General features: G+C 34.9%; 3 protein-coding genes across 3 annotated transcripts; 2 read left to right on the top strand and 1 right to left on the bottom strand.

The window, feature by feature from the left end:
• Positions 1-3,603: 3,603 nt before the first annotated feature.
• LOC133858543 (uncharacterized) lies at positions 3,604-7,856 on the top strand. Its single transcript, XM_062294022.1, has 6 exons — positions 3,604-3,741; positions 3,821-4,290; positions 4,418-4,510; positions 5,922-6,050; positions 6,158-6,253; positions 7,374-7,856. Exons 2-6 carry the CDS (start codon positions 4,278-4,280, stop codon positions 7,640-7,642), a joined length of 600 nt encoding a protein of 199 aa, XP_062150006.1. The 5' UTR covers positions 3,604-3,741; positions 3,821-4,277; the 3' UTR covers positions 7,643-7,856.
• A 256-nt stretch (positions 7,857-8,112) lies between these two features.
• On the bottom strand, positions 8,113-10,794 carry LOC133858569 (pentatricopeptide repeat-containing protein At4g02750-like). Its single transcript, XM_062294047.1, has one exon. It carries the CDS (start codon positions 10,682-10,684, stop codon positions 8,660-8,662), a length of 2,025 nt encoding a protein of 674 aa, XP_062150031.1. The 5' UTR covers positions 10,685-10,794; the 3' UTR covers positions 8,113-8,659.
• Positions 10,795-12,272: 1,478 nt separating this feature from the next.
• On the top strand, positions 12,273-15,150 carry LOC133873306 (28 kDa ribonucleoprotein, chloroplastic). Its single transcript, XM_062311026.1, has 4 exons — positions 12,273-12,841; positions 13,809-13,910; positions 14,373-14,645; positions 14,841-15,150. The coding sequence occupies exons 1-4, from the start codon at positions 12,416-12,418 to the stop codon at positions 14,892-14,894; spliced, it is 855 nt and encodes a 284-aa protein (XP_062167010.1). The 5' UTR covers positions 12,273-12,415; the 3' UTR covers positions 14,895-15,150.
• The last annotated feature ends 2,310 nt before the right edge of the window (positions 15,151-17,460 follow it).

Here is a 17,460-nt window from a genome sequence, read left to right as displayed (position 1 = left end):
AGCAAAAAAAGGCCTAATGTCGAAATTTAGCTTGTTAAATTTACTCTTTATAGATTGTTTGGGTGCTTGGAGGGCATCTAGTTGCTTATGGTCTTCAACAACTTTATTCTTTGCCATCTAAATTAAGTCTAAGCTATACTATACCTGCAAAAAGAGTGAGAATCAATGTCCAACTTGGGTTTAGAATACTATTCAAACACCGAGATGCCCCCAAATTATTGACTCTTGAAAGAAGATATAAAGCTATGAAATTAAAGAAAGATAGCAAAATAATAAAATAGACACTTAGTTTTGTTTATGACCAACATTTACATGATAAAAAGCCTTAGGGGCTATATTTTTACTCTTATTCCTTGATGAGTTTACAATACAATGAATTCCTATTTATCGGAAGGTGGGGAGAATACAAAATAGTATGCGAGATCACTTAAATGTATTCAAATCTAATTTGATTTGATTACGATCAATGCTAAAATCAAATGTCGTAATTTATTTTAACATCCCTTAAAAGATGTTAGCGTTTGGCGAGGGAGGCCGGAGATGATGGCCAAAAACTCATTGGAGTTGGTGGCGATGACTGAAGTTGATGTCAAAGACAATGACCGGAGATGGTCCTCTAACAAAAATATGCCAAAAAATTTGGGCCAAACAATGAATCAAAAAAGGACCAATTATGAGCCGAAATGAAACCCAACAAATGATTGAAATGAGGCAAACCATGTGCCTTAAATGGGTCTCGGTCTTTAAATAATAACAGAAGTGCCAAATAAATTGGGCTAAAAAAAAAGTTATGGGTTAACAACAGAATCAACAATAAACCAAATAACTAGGCCAACTATGGGTAATCATATGTCTCTTTGGCTTCTTCTTTTCAACCGTTTTTTAATTTTTTTTTTGGTTTCTTTTTAATTGTTGACTACCCATTCACCACACAAACTGAACCTTTTTTTCTCTCTCTTTTTTTCAAAATAGAGGCAAGGAACCACAACAATCGCAGGCGAAACCTAGGGGCAAAGAAAAGGCCAGGGGCTCTCAGCAAAACATGGCCGCGGTTGGGGCTGCAGGTGGGGACGCAGAGATCGGCATGGTGGAGCGCCCCAAGCTTTCTAAGCAAGCCATAAGTGTAATTATTTAAAATTACACATAATATTACTACATAAAATAGCAACAAATTTTTTTTTTTAAAAATATATATATCAGAGTTCTTCTCAAAAGTATAATTATACTAAAGCATCTAATTAAAACTTCACACACACATATATATCAACATCCAAGAATTTAGTTTTCCACCAAGCAGCAGGCTATATCTTTTACAGGGTTAATTATTAACAACAGACCGTAAATAAGAGGTTGTCATAAGTGGCATACTAAAATACACGCATATAATACTACAAGTATTTTCACCATAGACTTAAAGTACGTCAGTCTTTTCAAAAATTGAGGTTTCCAGTCAGCCTCACTCATCATAGATCGAAGATTCAAACAGGTCCGCGTTTTCTTTTTCCTCTCCAACCGCATCTATAAAAATTATAGGCGGAAGGGTGAGTCCACGGCTCAACAAGTTCAAACAAACTGACTATTTATAATATGAACCCTTAGTTGTTTATAAAATATCTCATCACTAGTGTTTATTAGACAGCCACATATGTAAGGTTTTCACAAAGGAGTTTTCAATAAAAATATGACTAACTAGGAAACCATGTGATAGACAATTTGATATATTGTATATAAAACATAAATATATTTCTTTGTATTTTCTTACTACATAATTAACTCTATATTTCATAACACGAAGTAATAAAACAGTTCATAACATGATGAGTAAAATGTCAGTTAAAATTAACATACTTTAAGCACATAATATTGCAGAACATAACATATTATCATAAAAATAAGTGAATTTATATTCTTACTTATCCTCAGGTGTTTGTTAAGTGTTATCCCATTCAACCGCTAGGCTATTAGGCAACTTTGTTTCTCCCTCCTAACATCGGGGTGTTAGGCGCATAATCCCCACCTAACCACTTAGCCTTTACATGCATTCGTACATAATTTCATATAAAATTATCATTTTTGCAATTCACATTTTTCTTTCCAAAACTCAATCTCTTTTCATAAATAATTTCATTTGAAAACATATTTTCATTTAACACATATATAAAACATATTAAAATATATTCATACATATATTTAAAATAATATGGCTCAAGAAAATATATATAACATGCTTTTATAAAATATTGCAAGGTCAATAAGTTTGAACTTATAGTTTAGGCTTATACTCTTTAGATGATTTTATGCATCTTCATATACTTTCTGCATTAATATTGTACCTTCATATTAACCTATATTATTTATTTCTCATTCCTAAGCCTCTTTTTTTTTTTTTTAAATCCTAAAAATTCGGGCAGCATAACGACATGTTTACAATGTCATAATACAACTTAAGCATCATAACGACATATCTAAAATATTTTAGTATTATTTGGGTATCATAACAACTATGTAGCATTTTCATGTATTTTTCATACGAGCATTACTACGGCAATAATATAATATTTATTTAAAACCTCTATCATTACTTGGGTATTACAATGACTTTATTGTAAAATATCTAATAATATTTTGGTAGCACAAGGGCGTATTTATAATTTTAAAAGAATGATTGAATATAATATAATTCCCTGAAATATTCAACCACACTTTCCACATCAATTTAGACATTATATTGATATAATTTAAATTATAATAACTATAATAGACATAAACTAAGGATAAAAAAAATTATACTTAGTACTCTCACTTCAAATAGCTCCAAAACTTAATTATTATTCTTAAATATTTTTCCCTCTCTCTTTTTTTCTTTTTCTTTTTTCTTTTTTCTTTTTTTTTTTTTTTAAAAAAACACTCTACGTGACTAAGGTAGTAGGCGCCAAAAGTTTTAAATGGGATAGACTGGTCAACGGTGGGGATCCTCCTTAGATGTTGGGTAGCTTTTTACTTTTTTTTTTTCTTTTTTTTTTTTTTTCTCATATTGTATTTTTAAAATTTATTTTTTAGATTTTAATTTATAAATTATTTTAAAATAATATTTTATAGTGATTTGGCAAAATGTTGATGCGACTCCGACCAAACATTTAAAAATTAGATAAAAAAAAAACAGAGGGACCTATTTTAAATTTACGAAAACTCAAACAGTAAAAATTAAAGGGATTTAATTCCTACACAACATCACCACAACAACTGCACAACACTCCCTCACATGGGGATGGACCCCACAACATTGGGCCTCACCCCCATGTGAGGGGTGTTGTACGATTGTTGTGGTGATGTTGTAAATCTATTATTTTTCAAAATTAAAAATAAAAAAAATGAGTGATGTCAAATCACACATTTACTCATGAATTTATCATACATTTACCTTTTTTTTTTTAAAAAAATAGTTAAATACATTTGTCCTCATATAGTTTTTCATCCATAAAATTAACGAAAATATAAGTGAAACCAATAAAAAATTGACACATGACTGTATGCCTCGTAATAAATTTAAAAATTAAAGTTAATTAAAAATGATAAAAACATTAAATATTTTTTTTGTTTCGAGTCATCCTTCGGTCAAAATGAGGGTGAGCGAAGCACTCCCGAGCCTCAAACCAGCGGAAGGACCACTCCTAGCCAAACGGTAGTCAAACCACCTCCGAGACAATTTAGGGTGGTTTGGGCCGCCGGTTTGACCATTTGGTAAGCATTTGGCCATTTGTTTAACCAGGTTAAGTAAAATTCTGATTCTGTCACTCCAATAGCGTGCTATTCTTTACAGTCACCCCTTCTTCAACTCCCCTCAACGATTGTTTCCTCCGACTCCGGTCAGTCGACAGTGAATCCTACCACACTTTGGGGACCGATTTACTGTTTCTCGCCGTCAAAGTAGAGTCGCACAACTGAAAGAATAGTGGACCAAACACAAGCGTTGACAATCCCATTTCAGAGGGAGGGACAGTAGGGCCAGAGGCGAGGCGTATCTGATTCCAAAATCACGAGTCGCCAAAAAGTGCCCGGAGTGGACCCCACCACCCCCACGTGTCATCTTCGCTCCGTCGTCAAACAATCAGAAAAAGTTGTTCAAAAATCACAGCCAGTTTCTATTCTTCGAGCAGCCGCACTCACATGTTTCCCGTGTTTTGGCTTTTCATTTCACAGCCCAAGAACAAACTCTCCCTCCATAACATAGTTTTCTTAGCCAGCCGAAAAGCTTGCGAGTCTCAGCAATAGCAGAAATGGAAAAAACAAGTAGGTTTTGTTTTTTATTTTTATAGCTTTGGTCGTTTGTTGTTGCTTTCCTTTTCTTGGTTTTGTTATATATTTTGTATACTGAAATGGGTATTGACGTATTGTCGTTTTGTTTAAAATCTTGAAGAGTATCCAAAGGTGAAGGTGAGGGAACAAGACGACCGAGAGGATCTCAAGGGAATTTCTTTGCTTCCAATGAATGGAGGTTCTTGTTTTCCGGGTATTTCTTGCTCCGGGAGATTGTATTCCTAATCCTATTTTAGTTCTTGGTTTTGTTTGTTTGTTTGTGAAACTACCCGTGCTATTATTGGTTGATTGAGATTTTTGGGGGTCTTAAATTTTATATCATTTATGTGAAAATTGATTATTTGGATGAAATTTGAATTATCTTGTTTACCTTCTTTTTTTCCTGATAAATTGATTGGGCCTGTTGCTCTAGTCTTTTCTGTTATGGATTTTTCATTTCTTGTTCAATTAATCTCTTCAACAGCTTCCAATGAAAAAATCAGTGTCTGCTCAGTCTCAGTAGTACTTATTGACTTGGTCAAAAGAAAGACCGGATGTGTTATTATGCCTGGTGAAGCAGGGGCGTAACCAGGATTTGAGATGAGGGGGACGAAACTATAAAATAAGGATCTTTAAGGGTAATAAATTAATTTTGGGGGGATCAAACTCATAAAAAATATAATATTTAAGAGAATTTTTAAAAAATTTAGAGGTTTTTAATAATTTTTGGGGGACTTCTGTTCCCCAACCCCAAGGGTAGTTTTGCCCCCGCTGGTGACTAGTGAATCGAGCAACATAGAATGCTGAAGGAAAGTTCAGTATCATGATGATGATGAGATTTCCAAGTTCTCTCCTTTTTCTTTTTAGTGATTTGACATCTGTGAGCTCAGGCATTCTTTTACAGTGGAGTTGGTCGTTACATATTGTAAAGGGTATTAGCTCTCACTGTATGGAACTGCAATGATCAAGTTTATAACATGTCTTGGGCTTCACTATTTCGATGGAATCATGGAAGAAATGATCTTGCAAAAGGAAGCTAAATATGTTGTTCAATCAGGAACATTTGGTTGACAACTGACCTATCGTGAAATAGGATCCTCTCCATTTCTAGTGAAACATAGATATGTAATAAAAGGCTGAAGTAACATAAACATGTAATCCACAAAGCTCAACCTTGCTGTCCTTCAACAATAACTGTAGTATCATTCGTATTTTGAGGAAAATCATTTTTTGTAAACTGAGCTGGCTATGCCTGTGTCATTCAGCCAATTCATCGTGGCCAGTTTGCTCCTGATTTAAAGCTTCAACACGTTTCTTGATGATATCTTGTCCTGTTAAGAAGTTGGAAGAAAAGTAACCACGGTTCAAATGTTACTGATATCTGTTAACTGTTGAGAGTTATGCGGTTGATCCAAGCATGAAACCAACAATTTTACACTTTAAAAGATGCTTCATTTTTTCCAAGTGCTACATTACTACGACAACATCATTATTATTATTGTACAAGAATTTTAACTGCTATAGTGAAGGTTACTATATTTACTTCCTGTAAATTAATTGATTGGTCATATATTGTATAATCCTTAACCTCTTCTTCCATTCCCCACTTTCCTCTTTTTGTGCAGTGAAGGATCATGAAGACATTTCTCCACCATATGTTGCAAAAATTCCAGCATCTTATGTACCAAGTGTACTTATGTCGACAACTTCTGTATCTGAAGGTTTGATCATGCCAACAATTTCTGTATCTGAAGGTTTGGTTTCATCCTCATGGATTCCGGAAAAAAAACAAATTACTCCTTATAGATTTCTGTATAGAGATATCTTGCAGTTATGACATCCTAATCTGCTTGATCAACAGAAGCAGAGAAGAACGACAATTTTTTTGAAGAGGATGATAAAATAAATATTAGAGTTAGTTCAATCCTGCGTCCACGTGCCGTCTTGTCTAGTCCTGGTAATTTCACTTAACTATTTCATTAAACTTTATGTTTTCCTTTTTCTTATTTATATATCTCAATTTAGTTCTTGCAATTAGGATATATCTAAAGATTAATTCCCTGATGTTTGTGCTCAAGAACTTCCTATAAGCCATATAGGAATAACTATTCCCAAATGAAATTCTAGAGAATGTTTTAATGTTTGGGTATTTTTTTTTTCAAAAACAAATTCTATTGGTATTTATTGGTATTCGCAATTTTTCAAAAACAAATAAGATTTTATTCAACTTTTTCTAATTTTGTCTCAGGATGTCAAACCATTCAAATATCTTTTTCAACTTTATTTTGTCTCGGAATTCACGTAGTAAATTATAGTTGAATTTAGATTTCAAAAAATCGAACACTCAAACGTCCTATAAGAAATAAAATAAAAGACGGGGAAAAGTTATTGTTTCTTGCAGTTGGCATAATGATAATTTTGCTATTATTCATACAATTTTTAGAGTTGGTATCTTGGGGTAATGCTTTTAACAAATTCTAAACAACTTTGTGTTTGCCGCACAAGAAGATTGTTATTATCTTCATAATAACTTCTAAAATCATCCAGAATCAAATTTAGAAAATTTCTTCTGCGTTTGCAGCACACAATAATTATCCATGTTTCATTTAATTGATATAGCATGACTTCGAAAATAATTCAAACTACTACTTGAATAGATATAGGCTTATAGCATAGCGACATCTAACAATATTAAAGTTTTCTCATTTTAACTGCAAAGATAGAGACCTTTGAAGGAGACTTCACTAGTACAAGCCAATTGGTTTGTTTCATCACCAATGAACTCCATGCAGTGGTGATTGGGAATAATCTTTGGCTAGCCAAAGATTCTTCCCAGGATCTTTGGCTAGGTAGAGAAGAATCAAACCATTTTACTTTTTTTGGGGGATAAAATGCAATCAGTATGTATAAGGTAGAGAGGGAATTACCTTAAAGAAACTGAGTCTAGAATGTACTAGTTGAAACTGCAGCATCACCATCAACATCCACACGCAGAGACACAACTCAACCTCATCTATGATCCATTCACTTATTAGAAAGGCCTTCTGATTCTTGGCATTTGGTAATTTTGTATTCAGATAATGATGCGGTGATTGGGAATAAAAATAGGATGAAGGTGAAACAACCTTCAGCTTTGAAGAATCATAACTTGGTTCAAAGCAGGCATGTGCGGTGTAAGGTTATCTCAAGCAAAATCACTGAAAGTCCTATCAACACAAGGTATTCCAAGGATGCTGATGATAGTAAGAGCGATATTAGAGGAAATAAAGGGTTGGCAACAGCAGCTCCAAGTCAGAAAAGCTACCTTAGAACTAAGAAATCCAGCTCTGTGAGAACTTTAGTGTGAGATTATTTGCCAGTGGGTCCACATAAAGAGGCAAACTTTTACATCTACTCTTTCTTTCTTCCTTTAATTTCTTTTTCTTTTCCCTTTTCCCTTTATCTTTCATTCTAGTGATTCTGACATATAACCGCGTCTTTGCATTTTTTAGGTGCCAAGAAGTTGTTATGCTTACCAAATTAATATTACTGTATATGGTCGTATACTGTGTTAAATTTCACACGAAGTTAGTATCGATACCGATTAATCTGTTCATATAGGTCTTGAAAATGTGATCTACTACCGTCCACGTGAAACTGCTCTTGTTTAATTTACTGCGGATGGGAACATAAAATATATTATATATAGAAGTATCATCTACCTTCCAATATGAAATAATAAGGGCTCTCTCGCAGGATAATATTAGGGTTTGCGGACTATGCATTTTTTAATTATTTGAAGAGCGATTCCGACAAACTTGTAAGCACAAATGCACTATAGAATTGAACACCACTTAAATTAAATCTTATCCGATAATACAAGGGTAATGAAAAATCTTTTTTCTCCAATCTCTTCTGTTGAATTGTAGGCAATCATGTTTCACTCCTCTCCTCTTCTTACACGATATCCTTCTTACTATATCCTAGAATTCCAAGAATCGACATCTCCTTGAACATGACTAGACAGACTTCCATTTCTGCTTTGTAGGCTTACTGCAAAGCACGTATTGTGTAGATCTTTGACTGGTTAAAAAACAGCATGGTTATACGATTTCCATCTGTATTTCGATCTATCAAGATGAGTAGATCGACCCAAATTTCCCAGTACTTCTACTGGGGTGGGAGTATTTTACTCCCTCGACGTATCCTCGGACTGGCCTAATTTTCAAGTCCTCATTATCCTATCAACTTGTATCCACACGTTCCTCATTTCTAAACCAGTGGCTCCGAACAATTTAGTACATAAATCGTGAGCAAAAAAAATCTCACCTGTAATGTCCATCAAATGGAACTTGTATCTGCTTAAATGAAGCAGCATTTGATTTTATGATTTAATCTCCATCTCCATGTGTATCAAGTCTAAAACACAACACATTCTACCTAACTCCGGGTGCGAACCATCTCCCGAAAGAAATATATGCACACAGTTGTTTACCTCAATCCAACTACAACCTGGTTGCTTCTTGACTCCCTTCTCTTTCATCCTAGCTCTAATTTTTTCGGCATCATGTTTCCTACCCCAACTCAGAAACAATTCAACCAAGATCAAATACACACCAGAGTTGCAAGGTTCTACTTCCAAAATCCTCTCGCCAGCAATCTTTCCCACCTCAATATTCTTGTAGATTCTACAGGCTCCTAACAAAGCTCCCCAAACACTTGCAGGAACTTCAATTCCATCTGCTCTCATTTGATCTAAAAAAATCATTGCCTCATCTATGAGTCCGGCTCTCCCCAACAAATCCACAACACACGTAAAATGCTCACTTGTAGGCTGAAGACAACATTTGGATTTCATGAGATTGAAGTAGTATCTACCTTGGTCTACCAGCCCCGCATGGCTACAAGCAGATAGAACACCAACAAAGGTTATATGATTGGGCATAACATCACTTAATCTCATTCTTTCAAACATCTGTATGGCCTTTTCACCATTTCCATGGTGTGCAAAACCACAGATTATAGAATTCCAAGAAATGATATCATGGCTTGACATGGAATAAAATTCCATCATAGCAGAATGCATGTTTCCACATCTTGCGTACATGGTGAGTAGTGCATTGGAAACTGCGATGAAACTATTAAAACCAGCTTTTATTACCTCTGCATGAGCTTGTTTTCCAAAGAGTAAGGTTGGCAAGTCTGAACATATTGTCAAAACACTAGTGAATGTAGCTTTGTCCAAGGATGGACCTGATTCTTTCATTCTAATAAAAAGCTTTAAACCTTCCTCACCTTGACCATTTTCTCCTAATCCAAATATTGTGGCATTCCAAAGGGTTGCATCTCGGGTTGGCATCCATTCAAAAATCTTAATTGCACTCCCAACCTCACCTAATCTGAAATAACCAACAATTAAATTTGTCCATGACACAACATCACTGTATGGAAATTTCTCAAGAAATGCATGAGCTTCTTTGCTGAGCCGATTTCTTATTAGTTCCAAAAGGATAGAGTTCCACGTTTTTTGACATTTCTGTGGCATCTCCATGAAAAGCCTTATAGCATCATTAACTCTTTCACTTCTCACCAACCCACTTACCAATTCATTACAAGACTGAAAATCCCGTTCGGGCATTTTTTGAAACAGATCTTCTGCAATTTCAATATGGCCATTTTCAATATAACCAACCATCATTGCATTCCAAGGTCGAACATCCCTCATAGGCATGTTTTCAAAGAGCTCACGAGCTTCAACAATCCGTCCTGCACTAGCAAGCCCCGAAATCATTATAGTCCAAGACACAATATTCCGAGCACTCATTCGTCTGAAATACTCTTCCGCCAAATCCAAATTTCCGCAATTCACGAGCCCCCCTAAGACCAAGTTCCACGAAATAACATCTTTCAATGGCGTCCCATCAAATACTTGTACCGCTTCGTACATCATCCCATTACGAATATACCCTGCAACCATCGAATTCCAAGTCACAACATCTCTGAATGGCATCCCATCAAAAACGCCCCTCGCACCATCAACATCCCCGCACTGCATCAACCCGGCAATCACCGTGTTATACGAAAAAGTATCCCTCTCAGGCATTCGTTCGAACAAATCAACCGCTTTATCAAATCTCCCATTTAAAAAGTACCCACGAATCATCGCATTCCACGTGACTGTGTTTCTCTGAGGCATTTTATCGAACAGTTTCTGAGCTTCTTCAACGAGGCCGTTTCTGATGTAGCTGGAGATCCTGGAGTTGAGGGGCTTTAGATTGGGAGGCGTTGTGGTGGTGTGGTTTCGTGTAAAGAATTTTGGGTTTGCGAGAGAGAGTGTTATAGTTAGCTTTGGAGAGAGCTTTTGGGTGAGTTTGAGGGCCTGAGTGGGGCGATAGTTGAAGAAGAACATACTCCATTACTTTTAACGACCAAATTGGGAGGGAAAGTAAAGGGCAGCAAAAAAAACGGTTGAGAGGTAGGGTTAGTTACGAGCGTCGGAGTTGTGATCCGGTGCGTTTGTGCTCCTGTGGGTTCATCACCCTTAGTTTTTCTTTTCTTTTCTTTGGTGAAAAGATATCATATCGGCTACGTGGCGTGTTTGAAGTGGTTTTAGTTTTTTAAGACACGTTATGTCAATTAATATAAAATAAATGTAATAAATGAGCGTGATGCCATTACTTAAAGAGTAAATATAGGGTAAAACAATTTTATAGTCCTCTAATGGAGGTGGTACACTATTTAAAAACTTTAAAATGATGTGGCAACATGTCAACATATTTATCATATGGTAACATATATATTATTAGATGTAAAAAATTTAATCTAAACCCTAAAATGATTTCTCTCAATTTTACTTAAAATAAAAAATATCGTGATCCGAACAAAACAAAGATTGTTAACATATTAGGAACTCATTATTATGTTTACATCCCATATTAGCCGGATTTTTTTATTTTTTAAATAGTGAGTAATGTTATAACTACTTTTTTATTTTGCAATTATTCCACAATTTTAAAGTGTAATTTGAGCCAATAATTAGATTAGTCCTAGCTAAAAATAAAATTCAAAGATTAAATGAATTGTCATCTCAATATTATAAGATAAAAATGTGGTATGTAACATTAATTGTAAATATATAAATGCCTATGTGACAATTCAAAGAATAAAATACACATTGTCTAGATCATTTGAAGACCGATCCGTTCGAAGAGATCATCTTTTATCTCCTTTTCTTGTATTTTCTCTTCATTTTTCTTTGATTTTCTAATGATAGCATCATCGGATCCTATCATAACCAACAAGAAAAGAAAAGAAGAAAAAATAAAAAAGAAAAAGAAAACATTTATCCATCTTTATCTATACCAAATAATTTGTAATTTCTTTCCGAACATCAATTTGAACAATATCCTCCTAAATTACTATTGAGGTTACAATGCTTACTTTTATGAAAAAAAAAATAACAAAAATACCCATCATAAAAAAAATAGAAAAAGAAAAAAAAATCATTTTCCCCTCTTTAGTGCTTGAAATTAATGACAAAAAATGTAGAAAAAATTGTCAAATGGCACAAAAGCAACAAGGGATAAACCATAAATAGACTAAGGTTAAGGACCCACCGCCACCGGTAAGCTTCAAGGACATTTGCATGATTACTTCGTTTAGTAGTTAGAAGATCAATCATATTAGTAGAGTAGAGTTGTAAATACTGTGGCACATGAGTTAGCTAAGACTGCTATTAAGTCCATCGTTAATTAAATTTGACTGAAAAAAATTCTTATTTGTATTTATGGTGTGATTTTGATGGAGCAATTTGCCCAAGATTGTTGATTATACAATGACAGGCATTTAATGCCATTTTCCAAAGCAAAAAAAAAAAAAAAAAAAAAGACCCACCAGTGAGCAAGCCCCTAATCAGTCATCAGAGAGAAAAGCCAGTACCACTTTGGACTCACCTTATCCCCACCATATATCCCTTCCAATCGTCACTGGACACAATCTACCCACATCAGCTTAGATAGCATACATAGCTTTACACACCCACAACCTTCACTCTTTCCTCGCATCTGACCCTAACCAACTTTCACTTCAACAGAATAAACCACCACCACCGCCACCGCTACTAGAACCAAGTTCCTGGACCATGGCAGCCACTGCAGCCGTGGCTGTTGGCTCATCTTTCTCTTCATCCATGAACACCCTCAAATGTATTCGCTCTAAGCACTTGATGCCATGTGACCCTCTCCTTAGAATCTCATCCACACGCGTGTTAGCATCAATATCTCATTCTTACAGGATCGAACAGCTTTCAGTTAGTGCCATCCCGACCAAGTGGCGGCTGCTGAGGATATCAGCTGCTGTTGCCCAAGAAGAGGTGGCGGTGACAGCTGAGGTGGACGCAGGGTTGGTTGAGGAGGAAGATAAGGAAGGAGAGGAAGTAATATTGGATGGAGAGGCTGATCAGGGTCCTGTGGGTACTAAGCTTTACTTTGGGAATCTGCCTTACAGTGTTGACAGTGCCCAGCTTGCTGGCATAATTCAGGACTTTGGAAGCCCAGAGCTGATTGAGGTATTTAGCATCCAATATTTTCTTCCTTAGATTCTTTTTTCTTTTGTGTTGGTTATGTTGTTAGTAATGATGGCTGAGTAAGTTAATGACATATGGAGTGGAATAGCTTCATGGTGAGATCAGGAAGCAAAATTTTGATGCTATGTCTTCTTGGCAGTTGGGATTTTTTCCTGACTTTGAAATAAGTTCGTGGGTTTTTTTTATCCTCTCTTACTTTCCTTTTTTCTTCAATTACAACGTCAAGTATTGATTCCTGAGTGGTGATTATGGTTAGCTTTAGTTGTTTGCATATGCATGGAATCAGACTATGCCCCAGTTTGAACATTTAGTTGATTACTTGATAAGCCATGTTTGAGCATACTTGATCAGAGCTACAAATATGTGAAATAGATGTAGTGCTGCTGTAGTAGTTTCTTACCAAATGTGCCCAAAAAGCACAATTCAAGAGAAATTTAACAAGTGCTATTAATCCCAGAACATGACTCCTTGAGAGCTTATCTGTCATGGGTTTCTATCTTATACATAACCAGAGATGTTGATTTAGTCTACAGAAGTTAAAAATGATAATGTTAATAATTCTATTAATAAAGCCAAGGTGATGGTTTTGTCTTATTTTTACTCAAACGTTCATTCCCAAGCACCAACATTTACAATTTTCAGGTTGCAAAAGTTGAACGAGTGGAGTTTTCTTGAAAATGCAATAAGGATTGGAGAAGGATAGCTCCCAATCAATCAATCAATCTATCAATTTCATATTATTACTTGATATTTTCAACTGCAACCATATCAAGATGTAAATTTAGTGCAGCAAATCCTTATCAAATGCCTTCTGAGACTCTCAATTCACACCTAAAGTTCTGTTTCTTCTCTTGTTTGTTGTTTCTTTGGCATGCAATTTGATAACATCATCATTGGCATTTTTATTTACTATTTCAGTATGTCCTTAAATTAATGCAAATGGTTATAGGTTCTCTATGATAGGGATACTGGGAGAAGCAGAGGATTTGCATTTGTGACAATGAGTAGCATTGAAGATTGTAATGTGGTTATTGAAAATCTGGATGGAAAAGTAAGAAGCTCTCTCTCTCTCTCTCTCTCTCTCTCTCCCGCTGTGTGTGTATATCTCTGCCTGTAATTAACATGTTATATTGACTCTGATGACTGAATAATAGACAGAAATATTTGATTATTTTAGTTCTTCCTTTCTTTCTTTCATTTTCATCAATACTAGAGAGTATTAGATAACCACTTACCCCAAAAGCTTAAGCTAATAAGAATGAGTGAATTTAATCATTTAATTTATATTCTAACATTCTTCCTCGTGTGTGAGCTCAAACTCCTCTTAATAGGTGAGGCTTAATACGTTCAATATTTAATTGAAATGGGGTAAACAATGGAAACAAGGTTCAAACTCATGAGCTTTCCTTTAATGCAATGTTAAATCATCACTTGTCTCAAAAGTTTAAATTGATAGGAAATGATGAATTTAATTATTTAATTTATATTCTAACAGTGAATTTGGATGTTTCAGGAATATATGGGGCGAACCTTGAGGGTGAATTTTTCGGACAAACCTAAACCTAAAGATCCTCTATATCCAGAGACTGAGCACAAGCTTTTTGTTGGGAATTTATCCTGGTCAGTCACAGCTGAGAGTTTGACCCAAGCATTTCAGGAGTATGGGAATGTGGTTGGAGCAAGGGTTCTGTATGATGGGGAGACAGGAAAGTCACGTGGTTATGGCTTTGTATGCTATTCCACAAGATCAGAGATGGAAACTGCCCTTGAATCTCTTAATGGAGTGGTATTTAATTACTCTCAGTCTCTTCCTTCCCCCTCTTTCTTCAATCTCTTACATGTTAGAACATATGATTGTATTCAAATCATTCTGATTATCTTTTAGGAAATCAAATCTGATTACAATCTGCATATATTATAACATTACACACATACTAGTTTGGAGTTACTAATTGCTCCTTGTTATTCCTTGGCCCTGTAGGAACTTGAAGGGCGATCAATGCGCGTAAGCCTGGCTCAAGGAAAGCGATCATGATGAAATGAAGAGCTGGGATAAATATAAAGCAGGTTAAAGATCAAACTTCCATGTCAGTGGCTCTTAAGAATGAAAATGATATGCTTGCTATTTGGCTATCACAGTGCAATGACTTTCAGTGACTGAGAAATCCTTTTCATTTCTTTTTTGTCTATAATTAATGTTCCACCTTTGTATCTTCCTAGTAAAACTGTCACTGTGATATTTAATGACTGTCTTTGCTAATTAATGCTAATAATGATTTTGGTTTTGCTTAGCTAACAAATACCAGATAAATCACATTTTCATAGTTTTCTGTAAGCATTGGATAGATATAAGTTTCTTGTGCTAGCCAGCCATATATATATATGTATGATGTATATACAGCCTCATATTCCAGAAGAGAGCCCACATGAAAGATAAAAAAAAAAAAAAAACAAAGTAACAACAATAACCAATAACTCAAGAACTCTAACACTCCCCCTCAAGCAGAGCATAAAGATCAAGCATGAACAGCTTAGAACAAAGACTACTAAAGGAAGAACGAGTCAATAGTTTAGTAAGAATATCAACCAATTGATCCCCATACTTGACATAAAGAGTGACAATCTACTTTTGCATTAAGATATCACAAATAAAATGGCAATCAACCACAATGTGTTTAGTACGCTCATGAAACTCTGGATTGCTAGCAAGAAAAATAGATGCATGATTATCACAATTCATATGCGTAGGAGACGGCACATCAACACCCATATCACGAAGCAGATAACAAACCCATAATATCTTAAACGCAATATGGGTCATGGCACAGTACTCAGCTTCCGCATTGGAATGAGCCAGAAAGCCTCCCAATGAGGCTGCTGAGGAGTATGCATGAATTGACTAACAACTTTTAATCCCTCTCTCTCTCTCTAATTTCCAACCAGATCCTAAGGTCATTCGCAAGGATATGCCACCTTTTATATCGAACCCTTGATTCATCCTCACTCTTTTTCCTCTTAATTTTCCAAAAAAGATATCCTACTAACTTAGGTAACAAAGTGTTCCCACCGATACTTCCGGCGAGTCACCCGTGTCTGTTTCTTGTCTTTGCAGGTATTCCAAAGTGTTTGTTTCTTGTCTTTGCAAATATTCCTGACCGGACTACCAGTGACATAGTGTAAAAGGATAAGATTTCAAGAATGTTTTTTCTTTTTAAGACAACTTTTTTGTCTGATTTCCTTTTAAGACATCATTTGTCTAGTTTCCTACTTAACCCATATCTTATTTAGGCATGCCTTGTCTAGTTGTTTCCAATTTTGATAACTTTTCTAATTCGGGTATCTTTCTAAAACAAACCATTTTCCTAAAATATTAATTTTCCAGCTTAAAATTTTATATATAACAAAATAAGTACTTGCAAATTTTAGGGTGATACAATTTATTTATCAGCTGAAGTATGTCAATGGATTGTTGGGTCAGCATTTCTGATCAGAAAATACATAAAATTTACCTTAAAACAACCCAGAATAAGACCAAAGAAAGGCATTTTGTAGTGAATATTGTACTTTAACTATTTTTGTACGTGAGTTAGCGGAAGATGAAAATCGTAGATAACACTTTATTCTAAGAATTTTGTTTGTATCTATGACTTTGTAAGTTCATAACATATGTTTATGATTTTGCAGAACTTTATGCTTTGTGATGAAAGAGCTTTATACTCGTGATATTTAATCAATGAAATACTCAGATATTTAGCTTTATACTCGTGATGTTTATTGCCGTTATTTACGAAGCAGACACCATATGGCACATGAGTTGTGCACAATTTCTTTAATAAAAATAATGATTAAGCTTTAAATTATATTATTAAGAGACTGGTCACATTCAAATCCTTGATGATGTAAGCGCGTATAACGTTATAAGCCTAATCATGGCCTGATGAACAGTTAGGGTCCATAGCTAATCAATAATCATTTCTTTGTCAAACAGAGAGACAGAGCATGTTAAGCCAAAAAGCTGTTTCCAACCAATCTCAGTTAAGCCAAAAAGCTGTTTTTATTTACTTAGGTTATCATATCAGATTGTAAGATTTCTACTGTAAAATTCATGATACCTCCTCCTCAAGTGATCTCAAATTGATAACTCAATCGGCTGGGAACTACGCCTCATGAAACGAAGATCACTAGTTTGAATCCTCCTTCCCCACTCTTGTGTATTCAATAAACAGAAATGTATGTTATAATGCTGCTGCGGCGGTTTCAATTAGCAAAAATTAATCCATAAAATTGATTAGAATTAATGTTTTATTTGGAGGATAAGAATATATCATTATTCTATGATTCAATCCAAACACAGTATACATGTAACTTCGACACAATTTAATAGGCTATTCTTAGTGTTATGACCATCAACTTTTCATACCATTTACAGAAAAAGCTTTGCCCACAAATCTCAATCGAAGGAATATGATGGTTTTGATCGAGATTGTCACTAACTTCATAAAATAATTTTTTATTCTTTTTTTTGCCAAAGACCATCTATATTACAAATAATAATAATAATAATAATAATAATAATTAGACCTATAACTCTTTTACAACTT

Source organism: Alnus glutinosa, chromosome 1, assembly GCF_958979055.1.
Source record: "Alnus glutinosa chromosome 1, dhAlnGlut1.1, whole genome shotgun sequence".
Taxonomy (NCBI): Eukaryota; Viridiplantae; Streptophyta; class Magnoliopsida; order Fagales; family Betulaceae; genus Alnus; species Alnus glutinosa.
The sequence above is the reverse complement of the archived record's forward strand: the minus strand, read 5'-3'. Positions and strand labels throughout refer to the sequence as shown.

Excerpts from the sequence above, each read along its gene's own strand:
- LOC133858543 (XM_062294022.1), top strand. Across the intron at positions 4,511-5,921 it reads TGGAGGTTCTTGTTTTCCGG|TGAAGGATCATGAAGACATT; the intron begins GTATTTCTTGCT and ends CTTTTTGTGCAG. Across the intron at positions 6,254-7,373 it reads TGCCGTCTTGTCTAGTCCTG|ATAATGATGCGGTGATTGGG; the intron begins GTAATTTCACTT and ends TTTTGTATTCAG.
- LOC133858569 (XM_062294047.1), bottom strand. The coding sequence starts at position 10,684 with ATGTTCTTCTTCAACTATCGCCCCACTCAGGCCCTCAAACTCACCCAA.
- LOC133873306 (XM_062311026.1), top strand. The coding sequence starts at position 12,416 with ATGGCAGCCACTGCAGCCGTGGCTGTTGGCTCATCTTTCTCTTCATCC. Across the intron at positions 12,842-13,808 it reads GAAGCCCAGAGCTGATTGAG|GTTCTCTATGATAGGGATAC; the intron begins GTATTTAGCATC and ends AAATGGTTATAG. Across the intron at positions 14,646-14,840 it reads TTGAATCTCTTAATGGAGTG|GAACTTGAAGGGCGATCAAT; the intron begins GTATTTAATTAC and ends TTGGCCCTGTAG.